At 48.6% G+C, this 21,559-nt stretch overlaps 6 protein-coding genes across 6 annotated transcripts; 2 read left to right on the forward strand and 4 right to left on the reverse strand.

The window, feature by feature from the left end:
• Positions 1-286: 286 nt before the first annotated feature.
• Positions 287-4,144, reverse strand: GIQ15_06492 (uncharacterized protein; the record flags this gene model as incomplete). The annotated part of the gene is made up of 2 exons (XM_033553909.1): positions 287-3,286; positions 3,698-4,144. The coding sequence occupies 2 exons, from the start codon at positions 4,142-4,144 to the stop codon at positions 287-289; spliced, it is 3,447 nt and encodes a 1,148-aa protein (XP_033403424.1).
• A 2,105-nt stretch (positions 4,145-6,249) lies between these two features.
• On the forward strand, positions 6,250-7,215 carry GIQ15_06493 (uncharacterized protein; the record flags this gene model as incomplete). Its single annotated transcript, XM_033553910.1, has 3 exons — positions 6,250-6,522; positions 6,598-6,898; positions 6,980-7,215. The coding sequence occupies 3 exons, from the start codon at positions 6,250-6,252 to the stop codon at positions 7,213-7,215; spliced, it is 810 nt and encodes a 269-aa protein (XP_033403425.1).
• Positions 7,216-7,868: 653 nt separating this feature from the next.
• On the reverse strand, positions 7,869-10,334 carry GIQ15_06494 (uncharacterized protein; the record flags this gene model as incomplete). Its single annotated transcript, XM_033553911.1, has 4 exons — positions 7,869-8,795; positions 8,858-9,054; positions 9,223-9,655; positions 9,717-10,334. 4 exons carry the CDS (start codon positions 10,332-10,334, stop codon positions 7,869-7,871), a joined length of 2,175 nt encoding a protein of 724 aa, XP_033403426.1.
• A 1,992-nt stretch (positions 10,335-12,326) lies between these two features.
• On the reverse strand, positions 12,327-13,847 carry GIQ15_06495 (thiol-specific monooxygenase; the record flags this gene model as incomplete). The annotated part of the gene is made up of 2 exons (XM_033553912.1): positions 12,327-13,722; positions 13,774-13,847. 2 exons carry the CDS (start codon positions 13,845-13,847, stop codon positions 12,327-12,329), a joined length of 1,470 nt encoding a protein of 489 aa, XP_033403427.1.
• A 479-nt stretch (positions 13,848-14,326) lies between these two features.
• Positions 14,327-17,734, forward strand: GIQ15_06496 (uncharacterized protein; the record flags this gene model as incomplete). Its single annotated transcript, XM_033553913.1, has 2 exons — positions 14,327-14,707; positions 14,765-17,734. 2 exons carry the CDS (start codon positions 14,327-14,329, stop codon positions 17,732-17,734), a joined length of 3,351 nt encoding a protein of 1,116 aa, XP_033403428.1.
• Positions 17,735-18,999: 1,265 nt separating this feature from the next.
• Positions 19,000-20,500, reverse strand: GIQ15_06497 (uncharacterized protein; the record flags this gene model as incomplete). The annotated part of the gene is made up of 4 exons (XM_033553914.1): positions 19,000-19,452; positions 19,534-19,943; positions 20,001-20,205; positions 20,285-20,500. The coding sequence occupies 4 exons, from the start codon at positions 20,498-20,500 to the stop codon at positions 19,000-19,002; spliced, it is 1,284 nt and encodes a 427-aa protein (XP_033403429.1).
• Between the last annotated feature and the right edge of the window lie 1,059 nt (positions 20,501-21,559).

The raw sequence follows: 21,559 nt of genomic DNA on the forward strand, positions 1-21,559 counted from the left end.
ACCAATCTCAAATCATTCCACACATGAAGCCACTCCCAAAATAGCAAATAGTATGTGACTAGAAAAGGAAAAGGGAAACCCCCTTAAAACAAAAGATGCCAGAAATTTTGAAACGCTCAAATACAAGAAGGTCCTCTTTCAACTCTAAACATAAACCGGGTATAGTTTGTACATGCACCAATCGCCAAATAACCATCAATATGAGATGAGGCAAAGACCTGAAAGTTCCAAACAAAGGGCAAAATGAGCTGAAGGAAGGTAAGATCGTGTTAAAACGGAAACAATATCAGAAGCACTCCCACTCGCCCCAGACGCACCATCTTGCGGTGCGGTCGGCAAGGACTAGGCCTCTCCAAACACCACGCTCGCTAACTTTGATAACTGTCTCCCAAACGCTTCCGTCTGGCGGGCCATCAAATCCAGAATCTCCGCCAGGGCTTGTCGTGATCATATGATCTGCTTTTCGACTAAGTCTCAGGATCTTTCCAGATGGAGTTTGGATAGCCAACTTCGCTGGTTTTTCACGCGAGTTCTGTTTACTATTACTCGAGACCGTTGATGAGGAGGCAGTTGATGCATTTGAAGTAGTGGCAATGGAAGAAACCATGCTTAGCGCACTAGATGGCCGGGCGAAAGGATTGGGAGAAATCCGTCCACTAGGTTCTTCAGGTTTAGGAGACGAAGGGAGCGATGAAGTGTGTTGGCGGACTGCGAAAACGAAGGTATTGTTGATGGTAAGTCTTGCGCATTGGGGTTGTATGACGTATAGATCGTGTCTTTGGGCATGGGGCGTTGGATGACGGAGCACAAACTCGTACGGTGGGTTCTCTCCTGTATGCGCCATTGGCAGTGCAAAGGCAAGAGCGTGGGGTATATCTTTGATGGAATGCATCAATCCTTTCTTGCCAGCGTAAACTTTGAGAACGCCTTGTCCTTCATCACCAGGTAGAGCGGCCTTGATAGTGAACCGTTTCTGGCCCTGTATCCAATCCGGTTGGGCAAGGGCACGTTTTGTAACAATATCACCACTTTCGAAAAAGTCGCCATCTGCATCGCGCGCAAAGGCGATAGCCTCCACCTCTGCAATACACTCGACGTCAGGTGGGACGAGAACCCGAACTTGCAGCATCTCCAGATCGGTCAACTGCACGAGACTAGTGTCGTAGGTCGGCATATGCAGATTATTCTTGAAATAGGCAGGGCAGGCGCATGGTAGTGCAAGAAGGACATCTGGGCTGATTGGAGGACATATATGCTGATGCTCGGCGGCGAGAGGGATATGCGTGTAGCAGATCTCCATTGGACGCGCAAGGAAATACCACGTCTCTGCCGCCTGTGGGTTAAAGCTTGAGTAAAGGGATCTCCGTGGGTGTGTTGGGCTTGCAAGGGAGCAGTCCATAACCCTCCATTCTCCATCAATAAGAACAGTGTTCCACCAATGGTTCACACGGGTGTAACCGTCTAATTCTAATTGTTCACCCGGTGATTTCAGGTACCCCTGGACCACTTCAGCATGGAGGCCCACTGCGACGCACATTTCCATGACCAAGACGGCTACCTCCTGAGGACAGCCTCTCTTCATTTGGATAACCCTTCGTACATCGATCTCTTCATCGATTTCTTCATCCCACACGACCTTCTCTGCCACCCAGGTGAATATAGCCCGTAATCGCTGAATATCGCTGCGATGCGGTCGACACACAAACCCTTGAGCTAAACTCGCTGGACTAGTCATTGGAGGTAAACTGTTGATAAATCGGGAGCTTTTGTCGACCAGTTGAAGGTTAACGGCAGCCCAATTGGTTGGTTCCGTCACCGGTAGCCCATCGATGCCCTCATCACCCTCTGCACATTCATACAGTTCCTCAACAGCGTATATAACAGGAGTTTCCATCATCTGGCAGCGTTCGACCCTCTCGACTAGTTCGTTCCGGCTGGGAGAGGTTGCGCGGTTGACGTCTCTTCGCACTTGAACCCAGTCATTGCCTCCTAGACCCGTGTCTGTTGAGGCGTCTCGGCCATCTTTGGGTGGTGAGAAACTGGCCATGCCACCTGAAAGTAGCCCTTTGGTTGGAGATAGAGAACGTGCGTGCTGGGCTGTAGCAATACTACTCCGCGCCGTTGCTGCTCCCGTTTTCGCTGATTCGATCATCTTTTTCAAGAAACCTGTCTTTTTTGATTTGGGAGTGGTAAGGCCTCCGAAGATGCCAGGAGATTCTGCTTGTTTGTTATATTCCGACCAGCCAACGGCTGAACTTGCTCCTTGCCTGTCGTCTTGGGGTAAATGAGGATAGCTTCCGCTTTGGGGAGTTTGGGGGGTATATGGCCTTTGTTCACCACCAGCATCGTCGCCGAAGCCAGTGAACCCGCCCGATCTAGTATTGTCGAAGGATCTAAACATCCCGTGTCGCAATGGGGACCCTTGTTGATTACGCTTTGCAAAACTGCCAGCACTTGTCGCGCTAAATCCGCCAGCCGATGTGCCACTCATTATGCTTGGGTTGGTGAGATTGGTGCTCGTGGTGCTATGTGTGGTATTGCTCTGGACGCCAGAAGACGAGTTTGTTGCAATAGATTTGGTGGTAAATGTCCGTTCGAGCATATCTCGACCTAGATCATATGTTGATCCCCGGGGTCTCGTACGCGGCAGTACTGGTGATTGCCCATAATTATACTCACCTTTTCTCGGGGGAGGTGGGGGAGGGTTGTCATCATCTTCGACATGCATGGGATTATCTCTCTCCGAGCCTTCATCATGATCATGCAACTGTCTCAAGCGAGACTCCATCCTTTGTACGTAATTGCCAAGTTGGGGAGGACCATCATGATACCTATCATGAAAGCTCTCTGACGACTTGTGGCCGTAGTGATCACCGTGACGGTTATATTGGCTGTTTCCTAGGCCCAGTGAGGTAGAAGGTCGGTTGTTGAACTGTTTCGGAGGGTCGCGTAGGTTTTCAAAGGCATCCGGAGACCAAGGATTGAACGGGGAAGGGCTTCGTTGTGGTTCTGGGGAGTGAGCATCGCGTGACATTCCCATATCCTGTAAGGAAGACATGACATCCTCCATGGCATCTCGTAATGGAGATGGAGTATGACCGTGACCCCCTGGTGAAGGTGGGTATGGAGACGGCGTTCTGGACACCGCCCTGAAGTCATGGTTCGCCTGTTGGTAATGATTATGCATGGGAGATGCAGGGCGTACATATGACGGTTGCCTTCGAACCGCAATCCTATGAGGAGGCGGAGGCGGAGGTGGAGGCGAAGACTCGGGTTCAAGTTCACGCTGAGGTTCAGGTACCATCACCGGTGGTAGCTGTTGTAGTTGTAGTTGTAGTTGTTGTGGCTGTTGCTGCTGTTGATACTGTTGATGCTGGTGCTGTTGGTGCTGTTGGTGCTGTTGGTGCTGTTGGTGCTGTTGGTGCTGTTGGTGCTGTTGGTGCTGTTGGTGCTGTTGGTGCTGCTGCTGCTGTTGTTGTTGCTGCTGCTGTTGTTGTTGTTGTTGCTGCTGCTGCTGTTGTTGTTGCTGTGGCGGTGGTGTAGGCTGTGGTGTTGGCTGCGGTGTTGGCTGCCTCGCAGGCTGTGGTGTCTGCTGCCGGACCGGTAGAGGTGTAGGTTGCCGTGGTGGTGGTGTTGGCGAGACCGCTCGAGATGGAGCGCGAGATGGTGATTTGGGCCGTGGAGTTCTATTCAAGACCGACTTGCGTCCACCGCGTGGAAGCGGTGCAGGCACAGTCGATATCTCAGACTCCTTTTCAGCATTCTTCTTCGCTAGCTCGGCAGACGGCCCCAGGACCTGCTTATAACCCTGGAAGGGTTTCCGGAAAATAGTCTTCTCCTTCTTAGGCGCGTACAATGGGGCGTTCGAAGGGCTATCCTTCACCGGCGGCAGCGGGCTCACAGAGCGTGTAGCCGGCACAAAGTCATCTTCTAGAATCTTGACGAAATTCGACGGGAATACGCCGACCATCCGTCTGTCGCGTCGTAGACGGCCAGTCCACCACGATCCGTCTCCAGCATTGAGACATTCGATCAAGTCCCCCTCTATAAACCCCAAATCCTGTTTCGTTTCGCCTCCCCAGGAGTATACTGCTCGACACCAGCAGGGAAACTTGGTCGGGAGTTGCGATGCCTGGGGCGCCATTTCTGGCGACCAAACAGGTAAATAAAGCTCCAGTCGGATGGAGACAATAAATCTATCGAGTGTCCGAAGGTCTAAACCATAAAGAGAGAGCAGCCAAAGGGCAGATTTGGACCGGGGGGAATAGTGTGTAGCGACTGTGTTGTGTTCGTTGTCGGATGTTTGGAATGATATCGTCTCGAAAAACGGACCCAAAGAGCGGTGAGAAGAAAACTAAAGACCGTGAAATCAAGCGAACGCTGTGCAGAGGCAAAAGATGGACCTTCAGCAGCAGTAAACGAGTGCAATGGTGACAGCGCGGGACTGTCTGTCGCAAGTCTGTCTGTTCCCTGGCATCTTGCGACCTGCCGGGAGTTGTTGGGAAGCGCATCGCAGGTCACGGGGGCAACGCGGATGTTGTGCTGTTTACCTTTTTCCGTTTCGGGACTAGCGCCATCTTATCGATAAAGCTCTCCTCCCAAGGTCAAAAATGCAGATTTGACGTCGAGATCGATAGAACTGCACATAAGGCGGGGATATCATCTTTCTAGTGACATCTTGACCATCTTTCTAGAATCTGACATCTAGTGAGATCGCAACTGTGCGGGACAACTGCCATGACAACTGCTAGGAAGTATCCGACGTCAAGGCCGTGGTTTATCCGACGTGAATACAGAGTGTCTACGGAGTACACCTTGATATCGACTGATGTCGACTGATATCGACTATAAGACGCTTCAGTCACTCCGGCCTCGTTGCATGTTCCTGATCGTGGTGTTCAGCCCTTTGATACGGACCTGAAGGTTGGGCCACGCAATTCGAAACCATGCTCAATATATTAAGGGACGGCGTACGGTAAAGGTCTACGGCGAGGTCGGCATTCTGCGACCATGGATGCTCTCAGTGGCCGGCTCGACGTAGCACAGTCACATCCTTCATGTGAGCTCGATCGAAGCTCGGCCTTGGGCGGACATCCCAAGCTGCAGTGATGAATCATGTTGGACAAAGAAAATCTATTTTCAGTCGACGGCCAGCCACCCTTGTAGGCGGAATGATAAGGCCAAGATGCAGCGCCGGGGAGAGACGCCGTCCCATTCACCAGGATATGAAGTTTTCTTTTTATCTGCACCAATGGCTGAAGAGACGAAAATAAAGTGGCCTCATTCGACGAGAATCAGCCAAGCAGCAGTCGGCGGTAAAACCTGCACCTGTTCACTTGCGGTGCTATCGCTGCATAATTGACATATGCAGCCGCCGCCAAGTCATGCATCTAATATCCAACTTCACTCCTTCTGTTGCCATTGAACAGTTTCAAAGAAAACCGACTCGGATTCCCGTTTACGGCGTGCGAAAGGGTGTGAAGCATTGATATCCTAGGTCTAATATGCAAGCAACCTCCGCTGATATTACAGTTGAGCGCGCCACCGCCTTCGACTACATCAGTTCACCACAAGCAAACAAAGTTCGGATTGATATACACAGATTATCAAAATCAATATCATGTGTACCGTCTACTCGGAAAGCGTGTCACTCATTCCTCAGCTGGTCGAGGGACCCTTGCATAAGGGAATGGCCTCTGCGGCCACGAAGGTTAGACACCATCGCACAACATGTGACAGTATCCTGCAGGCAAACGCGATTTGATACCCGTTGGAGCTCTATATGATATCCGAATATAGCTAGTAAGCTATATAACATATCTCTTTTCTCGCCCCTTTGGCGTAGATCATGCTCTGGCCTAGACTTCGTATTATTCAATAATGGCTATGCGGTCTGTCACACATGCACTTCCATCCTGCTGGATATGATTTCTTTTGGCTCCGTTCGATGAAGGGAAACGGAGTCGCGCTCTAATTACCTGCGGGGGGATCTGTGAAGTGTATTATCGAAGACCGCCAAGTATAGCATTGGCGGCATGAGTTCTATGCTTCCGCGATAGTCCATCCAGTCCTGCACTGTGCTTGCTGCTTCCTTGTCCCGCATAATGGCAGCTTTATAGTCCTTGTTCCCCCTCCCATAAGAGCCGCTGATATTCTCCTCTGTCCTATGAATACTTATAAAACGGATATATCCCTTCAAGTCCTGTTCATCTTGATCAAACCTGTTAAACCATACTCACCACAATCACCATGGGCCCCTTACCACCCCTTTTCTCCTCCGAATCGAATGATTCATGGAAGAAAACATCTGTTGCCGCGTTCGGTGAATTTGTTGGAACGTTCATGTTCCTCTTCTTTTCATTTGCAGGATGCCAAATTGCGAATATGTCGGTAGACCCTGCAAATGCTGGGTCAGGTCCTGATCCCACCGTCTTGACCTATATATCATTGTCATTTGGTACCGCGTTGGCTGTAAATGTCTGGGTATTCTATAGGGTTACTGGAGGGATGTTTAACCCGGCGGTATGCATTGACATCATCACCATCTGTTGACTGTATGATGACTGTTTGCGTATTAACATTATCTTCTCGAGATAGGTTTCTCTGGCCCTTGCATTGGTTGGCGCTGTCAGCCCTGTTCGAGCTGCATTGGTCTCCATTGCCCAGGTTGTTGCAGGAATTGCCGCCGCTGGCGTGGTATCTGCTCTCTTCCCGGGGCCCCTGGTGGTCCAAACCAAACTCGGAGGAGGAACTTCAATCATCCAAGGCCTGTTCATTGAGATGTTCTTGACCGCCCAGCTCATAATCACAATCCTGATGTTGGCCGTTGTCAAGCACCGAGCAACCTTCCTTGCTCCATTAGGCATTGGCCTAGCCCTCTTCATTACACAGATCAGCGGTAAGATTTTCAATTCAGCTACCTCCGCTAGTTAATGACACGTTACATAATTTGTACTTACATGCTATCTTCTCATCTTAGGTGTTTATTTCACTGGCGCATCTCTCAACCCCGCCCGTTCTTTCGGCCCTGATATTATTGCGGGAGCATTCCCAGGATATCATTGGATTTACTGGGTCGGACCCCTGCTTGGCTCCCTCCTTGCAACCGCGTTTTACCATGGCCTCAACGTCCTACGATACCAAAACGTTAACCCCGGCCAGGATTTCGACGGTATCGGATCAGAGCTCATGGGGAATCCTGAGAGGGCTGAGTAATGTGTCAGTGCCTATTATATCTAGGGTAATGCGCTGGAGTACGTTATATCGGGAAGTTGATTTGATAGGCAAGATTGTCCATTCTGTCGTTGGGGCCATTCATGGTTGTTTCAATATCCTCCGCATAACAGTGACTATTAGTTAGGTTAATTAAAGCTTGTGTTAGATTAATAGTTATCCGTTTGCAGGAATCAAGAACGTACGCGGTAAATATTTGCATACAATAGTTGCTAAATACTATTCCGGAAGCCTCTATATTCCTCACTCCGAATCTTTCCGTATGAGCATGGCATGGCGATTAGACCGAGGTAATGGAAGCCTGTAAAATCGAAACTACGACTTTTAGAAAAATAAATGAGCAGCTAGGTGATATGAACAAAAACGTCTTAGATAGTGATACCTACGTTTATTGGGTAACAATTGAAAAGCAGAAAGGTATAGAAAAGGAAAAAATAGGAAAAAGAGAAGGGAAAAAACAATATAACAAGGGCAGGCAGGTTATTACAAAAACAACATCTAACTGCTGCCCTGACTTCATTTGTCCAGATTGTTGCCGCCGCCATACAAAATGAACATTTTCAGGCCGTGTTCTATCATCGCTGGATTGCCGTAAATCATCCATTTGTTTCTCAGAGACCGTCCAAAAGAATCAACTATATTTCAGCACGAAATTTGAGGGCACTTCCCCGAACAGCCGAGCCTACGTGGTTGGGTCCAGGGCTAGAAGGCCGGCTTGTACCGTACTTTGGGCTTCGGGGTTGCATGCTTGTAGCCCTGGTGGAAGGGCGATTCTTTTTCATTTCACGAATCTCCTCCTCCTTCTTCGTTAAGAGGGCCTCTCTCGACGCAAGCAAGACCTCTAGTTCTTTGATACGAGCTAGATGCTTTTGCTCATCTTCTTTTATCCTAAGCTCCTTGAGCCTCGCGGCTTCACCGTTTGCTTTCTTTGTAAGATCTTTAACTCGTTCCTCCAGCTGGCGGGCCTCCATTGCTGATTGTGCTGCTGATGTGGAGGCATTTTGGTATTGTTGTCGGGTATATTCGGTTTGCGATCGTTCCTGTTGAACGGTACGCTCAAGGCTCGCCATTGTCTTTTGGAGGTTCCTGACTTCCTCTCTAGATTTCTCTAGATCTGATTCTAACCCGCCACCAGATTTGATAGTGTCCCGCGCTGCTTCTAACTCTGTGACTAATTCCACATTCCGGTCTTTTATTTTCGAGATTTCTTCTTTCTGGCGCTCAAACTTTGCTTGTGATTTTTTCATAGTCTCACGTTCCACATCGAGTTCATGTCGGGTTTCATGCAATTGGTTATGTTTCGCTTCATAACGATATTGAAGTGCACCGATGCTAGCCTCTAATGTCTTTACTTTGGATCTCAAGCTAGTTAGAGCGGCACGCAGACTTTCAGTTTCGGCTGTGGTGGCTGACGGCTTCCGATGAACTGTAGCTGCCGAAAGGTTGCTATCCTGCTCCGTTTGTGTTTGGTCCTTCATGGAATCACTAATTTGTGTGATATCTTGAATTGGCGTGATTCTCTGGCGTTTTGACGGATTGGTACTATCACTCATCTCGCCCTCCTAAAAGATATAAATTAGAATCATTCGCATTTCCCTTTCAGACTTGATCATAAAAAACTCACCAGCCATCTCTTTTGCCGCGAGGAGGCAATCGAAGACATTGGATCAGGCCCAGAAGGGGGACTTTCATCCTCTGCTTCAATTTCCAGAGCTTCCATCAAAGGCAGTTTCCACGATCTCGAAGCAGGGTTCTCCATGACATAGAATAGGGTTTCCTCGGCGTTTTCCTGAACCCCAAGGGCATCGTCCTGTAGCTCCCCTGCAGAATCATTACAAGCTAGAGTATGCTGGATAAGCAGTCGAAGCCTAGTAAGTTCCGAGCATTTGGGAAGACATAGTTTGACATGCTCGACCGTGTTGGCAATAACAAGTCGGACCACGGGAACAATGAAACCTTGTCGTGCCCTCAGTTTCTTAGTACACTCACGATCGATGTTGAAGGAACTGTCCAGGGCTATAATAAGGCAAAGTGGTTTGGCGGATGGTATTTCTCGTTCCTCGGCTGTCGAGCGTACTTCAAAACTCATATTCTCTTTGCTGAAAACAGCCGGGCAACCGCCTTCTTCGTTTTCCGGCAAGGGGTGTTGACTGAACTTTTTCCCTAGTAGATAGCGTTTTACTACATCAACAGTTCGCCCGGGTTTAGCCATTAGAATTATATGCAAGTCAAGTTCCTTCGAGGCGTCCATGAAGTAACCAAGGTATTGGAATTTTGAGCTCGAGTACTCAGCCCACAGCGCCTCCTTTGCGGCATCTGGAGAAGCTCCAGGTGCTTGGTTGACTATATTAATATCCGGATGAGTTGTAATATTGTCAAGTTTCTCAATCATAGTCGCCATCCTTAGAAGAAGGGCTTGGTTCTAAAAATGAGGAGAATTTAGGAAATGTCAAGTGAGAGACAGATTGGGGGTGGTGACTTACATCTCCCTCCGAAGGCCCAATTTCACTAGAATCCGGCGATCCTTCTAAAAATTTCTCGACATACTTGCTTTCACCTTCGAGGGTATTATCATATTCATCTTTCACTCGACAGTCCATAGAAAGTGGAATGGCAAACTCCATTTCACTGAGATTCAAAACGTGAACCTCTTGCTCCACAGCATCGGGATCCTGCTCTTGAGTGCTGGATACATTTGACTCGGCGGTCTCAGCGGGCTCAGTTTGCATATTTGACTCAAGCACCTCTGGAATGGACGCTATCTGTTCAACATTGTAATGTAGAGCTTGGGGTGCCACAAACGGAACAGGCGTAGACAAATATTCTCCACTTTCTATGGTGCTTGTAGGGCCCTTATCTATACGTGTGCGAAGAGGCGAGACAATATCCGACACATTCGGTGGCGCTGGTGGATCAATATCTCCTGCAGAAGATGGAGTCGTGCTCTGCGTAAGGCTCTGGAGCGGCTTTCGGAGAGCGCGATCAGAATCCCATAGCTGTTTGATCCTCTCAGCAACGCTAGTACCCCGTGTATTGCGTGCGGCTTCCCCACCATTCGCCGGCGGATGCGAAGAGTTTCTGCCAGATGCTGAGTTATTCATGGTAACCGAAGAGGAGGGGCGAAGACTGTTACGTTGTGGCGAACTGGACGAACGATTGAAACGAGGGCGATTGCCTATATTGCTGCCTTTTGGTATCACTTCACTGGCCGCTCTTCTGAGAATCCTTCTGTCCCTAGACGAGTGGTCTCCACGATTCGTATTCGAGCTGACGATAGCTAATGGCGATTCCTCAATGAAGGATCGTGTAAAGGGTAACTTGGAGTAAGTGTGTCGATTTCTGATACCTTGGTATTCTGATTCAGGGATTGATTGGCAAGACCCGGTTCTAGTGGTTAATTTAGAAAATGGTGTCTGAAATTCTGTATGCCAAAGAGTTAGCCTAACAATCCGTCCTTTAAGTGCAACTGAGCTTACCGGAGGTGTTCTGAGTACCCGTCCTAAGGTTAGTTACGCTGTTGGTCTCGAAATCTATATGCTCAGGAGAGCTATTACCCGGCTCCTCGACGCGTAACCGAGCTGGCGGAGTTTCTTGTACTTCGTTCACAAACAGCCGAAGGTGTGACTGGCAGTTCACTTGACTGTCTCCTTTCTCTGAGGGAGTGAGGTGAGTATTACTAGCAGTGAATGATTGTTCAAGATGTTCCTCCTCGTCTTTGTGGTTGTGTTGCGGAGAAGATGGGACCGCAGTAGTTAACCTTTGTTCACGTAGAGTATAAGAACCAGCAGTTGATTCAAGTACCCAGGTGTCAGCAGTAGAGTCTGGTATACTGTACTCCTGGCTATATAGATTAGCACTCCTGGGTGTTGTGGTATTATATGATGCTTGCTGCTCTAATGATGCAGAGTGTGATTGTCCACTCGCACGGCCAGAAGAACTAGTTGAAACCTGGGTCCCTTGGGAGTTTGTATTTGGGCAAAATATACTCCCACTCAGTCCAGTTCCCTGGGATAAAGAATAGCCGGAAGAATGAGGATTGGAAGATGACGCTTGCTCAGACCCAATGCTCTGTAGACTAGAGGATACTGGCGATGCAGAAGATGGAACAGCCAAAGCTTTGCGATGAGGTGTTTGACAAGAGCGCTTGGGTCTTTGCTCCTGATAGTGCTTTGCTGATATATATCTCTTTTGCTTCTCAGCTTCCCAGGCCTGGACTGCAGCGTAACTAGCGCAGTGCTTAGGCTCCTATAACCAAAAGGTATGTTCAGTATTAAGGATAGGTAGGAAGAAAAAGCTGAGAGCACAGAAAGCAATTGACAAGGCAGCATAGACAATACGTCAATATATATATCCCTACATAATAAGGGTAGCTCATCGGGAGGTAACACTCACCCAACTCGGTTCAAAAGGACCTTCCCACGCGATCAAATATTTGCCACCAGATTCGTCAAGTATAAACTTGATTGGGTATTCCTGGCTGCTATATGCAGATGCTTGTCCTGATGATCTAGGAGCACTGTGGTGTGGCGTGGACTGTTTCCTTGCGGTACGACTCTCCAATGACGGTAGACTGGAGCTCGATGAAGTAGTGCCTCTGGATCGGGGACCCATCTTAGGCTTGCGCGGAGCGAAGGTGTGCCATTTTCACATAAATGATTATAAACCAACTTTGAGAACTATAGGATCAAGACAAGCACCGGTGTTTCCGCGAGAGACCAAAGAACCCTGGTATAGGAACGGGAGATGTTTTAGTGTTGATGCATCAAGTGCTATGTCCTTGGGGTTCTTAAACAACTAGTGCTCACGTGATATCACTATTAAACAGCGACAACAAGCAACATGCTAGCTCATGGATACTAGCGGCTACTAGTTACTAACCTTTGTGGCTTTGACTATGGAAGTGTAGGTTACTGTGGCCATGAGAGTGGCAAGATCTATTCTTCTATCTTGAGATACTAAGGTATAATAAACACGAACATGGCTAACTCTAACAAAACAGCTCTGGAACGTTCACACTGAATGGAAACGCAATGTTTCCATCCATCTGAAACCATGGCCAGGTTCATAACAGAAGGCCGCGGGCAGGGGGTGATTTAATTTTTCTCCTGCTCCTTTTTCGTTGCTTCATAGTCAAAGCCAAGCTCCTCCAGGGTTAAGCATGATCCCCTCTTGTCTCCGAGTGCAGCATATGCTTGCTTTATCAAGGTGAATTTTGACCTTATCCATCTCTCTTTCTCGCTCCATCTTGGCCCCCATTTCCCATGTCCGTCGTTAGGAAGGCCTGGCCTTGGCTTCGCACTTGCTACCCAGTCATACATCTGATTGAGATAGTCGGCATCAAGAGGATAAGCTAGTGCATGAAAGGCCTTTCCTGGGCCTCGAGCTTCAATATTGGAGTTTTCCCATTCATACATCTCCTTCTTCGATGGTAGATTAAGTCTTCCGGACCAGACTCGCGCAAATGCTGCACATTGGTTCTCCGCCTGTATGAAGGGAATAACTTTCTGATGTAGGCCCGGGAACACCAGTGTGGGCTGTTCGATGTAGAAGAGATGCTGGTAAACATGCAATGTCCTACCACCATCGGTAATAACGGGTAAGTCGAGACCCGAAAGAAAGGGAAATGAATAGAGATATCCAGTGCAGAAAAGGACAACGTCAACGTCCTCTTCGATTTCGCCGTTGGAAAACCGGATAGCCCGATTGTGAGTCTCGGGTGACATGAACTCTGCTATGGGCGGATACTCCTTCCTATCTGACGGAGCAGATGATAGGAAGTAAGACTCGGACCTGATGGAGGATATGAGAGGCTGCTGGCAGACTTTGCTAATCTGTGACCCAATGTCCAAGCCCGAGGCAGAGTTCCCCACAACAACAACCTTCTTGTTCTTATAGGGCGCAGAATTGAGATATTGCTTTGAGTGGAGTATTCCTTGAGGGTATGCTTTCTTCCAGGCTGTCATTCCAGGAACCGAGGGCACATGGGGCACATTATAGTGTCCATTCGCAATTACAACCGCGTCATAGACATCAGTCTGTAACTCTCCACTCACCAGATCTTTCCTGGTAACTGTCCAAGTCCCAAGGTTAGTGTCTGCAGGCGTAATATCCAAAACCTGCACTTGGAATTGTATAAGATGTTTAACGTCCAAGCTATATTTTTCCAGGTACTCAAGCACAGTCTTAAACTTTGGAAACAGCTGCGTTCGATCGGGGAAGGGTAAATCAGAAAACCGCATCAGCCCATGGGGTATATTCGTTTCTAGCCCCTCGTACAGCGGCGAGAGAAATGTCGCTTCCTTTCCTGAAGATTTTGAAGTCCCAGTATGCCAAAAGGGTTCTTCCAAAGGAACGTTTGGGTCTTCTGCGGGAACTGGAATAGTGGCTTGATCCTTATCTTCTGCCGGATTCAAATTCCATACACCCCCAACACAGCTCCTTTGCTCGAAGAGGTCGATCTTATCAAAGCATTCTTCGGCAAGTAGATATCTACATTAGTAATTAGTACTATAGCTTAGAAAACCGAGGGATATCACATACTTGGCTGCAACCAATCCACAAGCTCCTGCTCCAATAATGGCAACCCTTCGCACTGGTGGGGGTGTCCTTGTCATATTCACTGTTCAGTTGTGCTAAGAGAATGGCAATATATACAATTTTATACGGATACTACACATTCCAGGCCGTATAGAAAGTACATTGGTAGAAAAGGCCACCCCCCGCCGGCAAGTACATCAATATATCGGCTAGCAAAAGACCCCCAGGATGTGCCCCTCTTAAGGGGAAAATCTTATGCGGGAAAATCTTATGCGGGAAAGAATGGAGTGATATTGAATTAATCTGGCCAATCAGGATCCAACTTATTAATAATTCACGGCTTGTCGGAGATATAATACTCCGCCGTGACTAATCACTCACATCACATGACATTACATCACTGGAAGTTCAAGGCACCCACGCCAAACAAACGCGCGCTTGGATTTACGTGACGCTCTATATTGAAGCTAGACTATAAATTATTGGGAGCTGCTTCTCTTTATATACACCTATGATACCGAGACCTGTGCCCAATATTCATGGCGTGTAGGGCAGGATGGACGACAAACCCACCGCGAGCGATTTTTCAAGTCTTGCGGTGACCCCGATCGCAGCTCTGTCTCCTGAACTTGATACTCCCGAAGTACGGTATCTCCATGCAGTCGTAATTCTCCTCTGGCCCTTTTCATCGGCTACGAAGCAATTTAGCTTGCTCTTGTCCGAGCCAGACTTCCGGTTACGAGGCGGCAAGGGCCAGGTCAAGGCGATTTTTCGGGAGGGGGCGGCAGAAGCTGTTGCAAAGTCCAACATCGGAATCGGAGACACAGTTTTTCTAAGCTTGCAGGGAGCCAAATGGAGAAGCAATAGCCATGAAGATGCTAAACAGCTAGGCTATACTGAATGGAGTTTACTCTTCAGTGGCCGGGTGCTTCTTGAAGTATGTCAAGCTCCCCACATGAAATATATTTATACACAGCTCCTAAGGCTTATATAGGCACAACGTACCTCGACACCATTAAGTATAGTCAACTTCAAATGTGAACGAGAAAATTTGGGGCCTGCAGAACCACCGGTCACGCCAAAAAAATTGTCTGATGGAATCGTGAGCCCCATATCTTTAGCAAACCGAAGCTGGGCATCGCCTGCATTCTCCCGAGCTTCGAATGCCCCATTTAGCTCGCCATTATTCGAAAGTCACGCCGAAGAGGATGGATATATACCAGGTAACGGGAGAAAGAGAACGAAGTTTGGTCGACCGAGTAGTGACTGGGTGTTTGTGGACTCAGCCCCCAGCCCTACGAAGGAGGGGGATATGTGGGATGACGAGGAGCTAGTTGAACGGGCCGTTGAGGCTGAGGAGGCCCCGCTAAGGCCATCTCCTGAGGCTCCGTCGCCCACCAAGGATGGTGTAAATGTTGAAGAATTTGAAATCCAAGGTGACGAGGGAGTCGACCGAGATGTGGCATCCCTTTCGTATGAAGTTGAACAAGCTCCTAGAAATGGCTCCCCAGTTGTTCCCCCGGTACTAAACCTTCCTGAGATAACTGAAGATGAGCCACGGGATGCTTATACAGAACCATTTGCAGCTGGTATAAACGTCGTTGACCGTCAGCAACCATTATCTCCCAGTCTTCCTGAAATTGAGACCCCCCACCTTCACCCGGTTTCCCCGCTAAATATACCTGCCATCTCTCCGCTTGGCACATCGCTTGGGGCCTCAACGGGTGGCTCGCTGACACCTGCTGATGTAGCAATGGCCGGGCCTCCAATGGTTGACCCGGCCACCCCTTGGATGGCCAAAACAGGGATATATACAGGGAATCAGGAACACTATTCAGTGTCTGACGGGGCGATGAGGGCCATTGATGTTTCGCCCGACCAAGAAAACAGAACGTCATTTGGCGGCCTTGCAGACGTTGTGGCCCAAAATTATCCACTGTCTAGAAACTCAGAGGAACCCCCCTCCGTGGCCAATGATGCCCTTCAAAGTGACTCGGAGGAAGAACTAGAAGAACAACCTAAGGATTCGGGACACATTGAGGACGCAGGGGGTGATGAAGTGCTATCAGTCTATGGCGACACTTCATCGGATGTAGCTGCGGAAGAAGGAGACAGGACCAGAGCAATATCAGTTGAATCGTTCGAGGGGACATCCGACGAAGATGAGGCTAGCGAATGCCCTAGAGATCATCTTACGCCCGTTGCTAGTGATATAGATGAATCGCCATCACCACAGCCCGCTGAGCGATATTCCATCTCTTCTGACAGCGATACTTCAAGTGACGAGGCAGATGAAAACCTTTATCCGAGAGCTGCAGCTACCGAAACAACCGAGCAAGAAGTTTTTGTGATACACGACGATGAATCAGACGACTCTGAATCAGAAGTCGAGAGTATAGGTCCTGCCCAGGGGAGTGGAGGTTTGCATTCTTCTGCTGAGGGAGATAGTGAATCTTCCATTCATCCTCGTTCGCATTCTCCTGGTAAATCGGCATTTGATAAACCTGCTGAAGCTAACACCTACAGAAATGCAGTAGAGACCCAGGGTTCCAGCATTCCATCCGATATCCATGCCGGAGATAAATCCCCTTCTCCCACTGACGTATTGGATGACGATAGGCTAGGTAATGGGACAAAGCCCTTGCCAGAGGGTCAAACAATCACCACTCCCATTATGAACCATGAGTTCACTACAGAGGATATTCACGAGTCAATGGAACCCTGTTCTCAGCCCAGCCTACAACAGTATCTGTCTGATGCAATATGCAATCCTACCCATTCCCACATTGATTCAACCCTCGTTAATGAGGAAAACCCTATGGACCCCCATGGCGACAAGCTCATCTCGAGTTTCCTCGCACCTCAGCCGACAGATTTTATAACTCCAGAAAATACCCAGGGCTCTTGGACGTCATTCGGCTCTCATTCACACCATCTCTCATTTCCAATTCACTTGGACCCAAATTTACCGACTCCGCAACCTTCACAAACCACGGAAGCTACTTTGATTTCCACTTCATTGGCTGAAGATCAGTCAGGTATCAAAACTATTGTTGATGTTTTCCACCCTCCCACTCAGAGCCGCCCCAGCACTTCCTCCTCAGTATCTACCAAAGTTGAAGAGGCAAGGCCATCTACCGCCAATATTCAAATAACCGGAACGACAGATAATTCTCCTAGCGAAATACACGAGGCGGTGCATCAAAAGTCCCCCAGTGAGCCCGCTCCGGTGGTGCCTACTACGGAAACCGAAATCGACCCAGAAATTTCTGGACTACGCACCAAATTTTCATATTTTTGCCCACTTTCACGCCTTCTCGAGAATTTCAATCAATCGGTGGACTGTATCTCGATAGTTGTCGATATCACCCCCATCAATCGTGCAACTCAAGGTGCTAAAGACTACTATGTTTGCCTACGATTAACCGATAAGTCACTTGGAGGGTCGACTACAGCCGCCCAAATATTTCACAAAACCAGAGATGCCCTTCCAATGCCTGCTGAAGGAGACATTATTCTGCTACGAAATTTCCGAGTCCAGAGTTTGAACCACAAGATGGTATTGAACAGCACGGATAACAGTGCGTGGGCATACTTTTCCCAGGAAAACGAGGAAGATGTGCAAATTGATGGCGCACCGGTTGAATATGGGTCCGAAGAACAAGAGTATGCCGCGCAGCTTAGGATCTGGTATGTGCAAGAAGGCTCCGAGTTAGTGGCAAGGAATATCGCGCACGATAGTCAGCGTGAAAGTGTCGATACTAGCAGCAGATCGACGAGTGAGGCTGGTAGCCAACTTAAAAATATCTTCAAAAAGCGGCGTCGAGCACGGGGTTCGACGAATCGAAGGATTACAGTTCATGAACTGAGGCATGGAAGACGTTATGTTGATGTTGGATCACCCTCTGACAATGAGAGTATACACGAGTTGCGAAACGGGACACTATACGCCCATCCAGACTAAGTCTGGCATTTGGATACAAGTTGGAAACATGCTTTACAAAATTTGAATATCAATGAAATGGAGGTCTACGTCAATGACTCAATTTGGAACCCTCATCCTTCTTTGAATATATTTAGGACAAAAATATTAATAATATATAATTATGATACTGCTCCTTGTGCCATCTTTATTATCAACGTAGGTGCGCCTGCTAACTGGCTACAGACTTATGAGTCCAAAACGGCGTTTATTACTTTAAAAGTTGTCCTCGATAGTTGCATATCGAAGCCCTGCAGGGCCTGTCTTATAGACAGGAGCCCAGTGTTCTAATGTTTACCTTGATTGAATTTGAAATATTTGTTGAGGCTGGAGACTTGATATTACACTGGATCAAGATAAAATATAAGTGATTATTACACTTGTTCGCGCAGAGTTCTAGCAGCCATCATCAGCACACTGAACCAGGCAGTCGGCATCAACCATCAGTATCATGATAGAGTACAAATGTCAGACTTTGCCAATTAACTTCAAGCTCCTCCAGCAACGCAGAATATTCCACGAGTGTAAATGCGGTTGAGCTCATCAGATTACCAGAGCTGTCTAATATATATCTTCATTCCACATCGTACTCTATCACGACACCGCAACGGATAGAAGGGAACGCACGTTGGCTTACAGTTTTTAACAGGCGCCCGTAACATGTACGAGCTTGGGTGTGTTTATTTGATTGTCCCTACTAGAAGGTCATCAACGGGTCATGGGAGCTCCGGAGAGCCCTCGTGTTGATGGTTTTATAAGCGGGCTTGCATCGATCTGGACACACGCATCGGAATCGCCAAAGCAGTAGAGAGGAAAACAAAGAATGTTGCTGCAACTAGCGATGATTTGAGTTGGTGGTCGGTGAAAGAAGAAAAAGAAGAAAGAAAGGAAGTTGACAGACGCGAGAAGTCAAAGAAAATATCGAAATTTGTTAGTGTATTACGTAAGGATATGGAAGGGTGTTGCAAACTGTGCAAACTTACCCGCCCTGATCGATATAAGACCTTCGATGGCTTGGGAAAAGAAGCGGTAAGGGGTGAAGTGGCCTTCGTCTCATCTCGTGCCATTATTAGAGTCGTTACAAGTGTCTAGGTACAGATCGAATAATATAGGTACCCTCGCTGCAGGAGGGAGAAAAAAAAAGAAGAAAAAAAGAAGAAGAAGAAGAAGAAGAGAAGAGAAGAGAAAACATCTTGCTGAAAACGTCACGTCGTCAATGGGCCTCGTTTCACTCATCAATCATCTGTCTATCTCAATCCCAGTCCCAAGGCAAGCTCGATGCGCCCTAATGCTTCATGCAACTGATTCGGTTCCACAGAGAAAGATATTCGTGCCCACCCCTTCTCCTTGAACGTCTTGTGAAAGCTTCCTCCGGCATTACTGACCATGACTCCCGCGTTCTTCAAAACCTGTACCATCTCCGCCTCGTCGTCCCGCGATCTGGCATTGGGAGCCAAACGCGCGAAGATGCTCAAGCCTGCGTTCACGGGGATATACTTGATGCCATGCCGTACAAAGAAGGAGGTGATGAGCATGTAGCACTCAGCGAGACCAGCAGAGTTAAGAGCAATCAAGATGGGCAGTCTGGGACTTGAAAGGAGAGAAGTTGCAAAGGCGTGTGAGACAGGAGTGATTTTTGCATTTGGGGCATTAGAAAGCCCGCGAACAAGCTCTTTGTTGCCCTGTGACACGGTACAGCCCTGCAAATTGATGTCAGCTATTTTGCTCATCTTATTTCTTTGCTCACTTGTTCCCGTCGGGTGGAATGGGAATGAACCTACCACTTTAAAGCCAGTCGCGCCAAAATCCGTGCTAATGCTCCATATAGTGTGTATTCTCGACAGATCGCACCCCACCGCACGGGAGTCCAGAGCCAGCGCCGAGACAAAGGGGACAGGATCGGAGATTTCAGCACAAGAAAACGCTGTCAGGGCATATACTTCGTCCGAGATGAAATGGATGCGCCTGTGCTGGCAGAATTTAAGGGCAACTTCCAGGAACTCTTGCGGGTAGCATTCGCCAAAGGAACTGCTCATGTTCCTTATGACCAGCGCCTTGATCCGGCAGGGGGCATTGTCGATTGCTTCGTTCAACGCCTTGAGAAAATGATGAGATGTTCCACACATGTTCGTGTTGACGGTAACCGGCTTCACGCCGGTGTGAGAAAAGTTCATATCGAGATCAGAGTCACCTGCATGCATGTCAGCGTTGTGCTCGTCCAGATTGAAAGAAGTCAGGAGGGACGTACCCCAGTGTGGGCCGGGGATGAGCACCCCGTCGCCAGGGCTACTAATATTATACAGAAGTGCATCGAGGCAGCCAGCTGCACCCGGAGCGGTAGCTATATGTGAACGGCTAACTGGAATACAAGGGTTGAAGTAATTGTTGAAGAGTCTTGCCAGGCTCTCCAACAACCGTGGATCGCCAGCGTCGTCGGACGAAGAAAAGGGGTGCTAAATTCGACGGTCAGCCCCCAGCCAAAAACCAAAAGGAACGACCCTCTTCACGTCCACGCAGGGTTAAAAAAAATACCTGAGAAACGATATCCTGCGTCTTAACGCTCTTGCAGATTTCCGCGAGCTCTTCCCGCAGCAGAAAGTTCTCAGTCCTGGACAGGTCGATAGTGCCCGGTCTGAAATAGCCGTTGCAGGCATCCGTAGAAGTGGGTATCAAAGGCATCTTCGAAGGGATCTTGACTCTGGAGCGAGATGATGGAGACGGTTGCTTCGTGGTGTTCCCTAACATCATTTTCGAAGGCTCAGGCTCCTCTTCTGCTCTTTAAATACTATAACGAACGAACGAGCGCTCAACCCGCTAGCCTGCGATCACACGGCTCGCTGGCGACGATAGAAGGCAAACTTCCACACTCGGGGTATACAAGCTTAAACTGGCCGCGGGCGTGTTGCAATGACCGTTTTCGTGCCTTCAATAATAGCATCTCAGAAATTTTAAATGGGAATTAAAAGCTGGGAATAGCCAGTATGTATGGCGCATTGGAAGCAGCTGTTTCACCGGCCGGTACGAGGGAGGTACCGGGCTTGTCAGCGGTAGCCTGGGCCTTTTCGTCGGTACTCGGCCCTAGGCGTATTGTACGTATGCAGGCGGCACATCCTCTGGAGCCGTTGTCCGCTGTCCGTTGTCCGGGTTTGGCGAGAGGGCAGAGATCAGATGCGCTGCACCATGCCTGCGCTCAGGGGCGTTTCTTTTTCTCCATGCGACACTTGCCCGGCGCTAAGACAAAGCCGTCCATCCAACCACCTACTTTTTTGGGAATCTCTCTCTATCTCTATCTATCCCTATCTCTATCTCTATCTCTATCTCTATCTATCCCTATCATCACGGAGTATCTATCTCTATATCTACGGAGCATCTCTCTCTACGGAGTACGGAGTACTCTATATCTATCTATCTATATCTATCTATATCCACATCCTTTCTATCTCTCTATCTCTACGTCACATCATCAGCTGTAGAGGTAACCGGAGTAGTCTACCATGCGTATATAGATAATAGAGTATCAAAGTGGTATGTAGATGTGTATGGAATAGAGTATGTAAGGATGCGCTTTCCCCTTTCAGCCGGTGGGTCTGCCGCTTCTCACCGCCCGAGGTAAACAAACCCTTGCGAACTTCCGCATCGGGCAATCAGATCGCTGCCCGCTCGCCCAATCAGATCGCCCGCTCGACCTCGTCCAACATCTCAACTCGACGCTTGCATCGCAGCGGCTGTGACACCGCGCCGACAGTGGCGGTTCCATACACCGCAGAACATCACCGTCAGGGTACGTACACTCGAGTCGCCTGCAGA

This window comes from Arthroderma uncinatum (genome assembly GCF_011692745.1).
Source record: "Arthroderma uncinatum strain CBS 119779 chromosome Unknown scaffold5, whole genome shotgun sequence".
Classification (NCBI taxonomy): domain Eukaryota; kingdom Fungi; phylum Ascomycota; class Eurotiomycetes; order Onygenales; family Arthrodermataceae; genus Arthroderma; species Arthroderma uncinatum.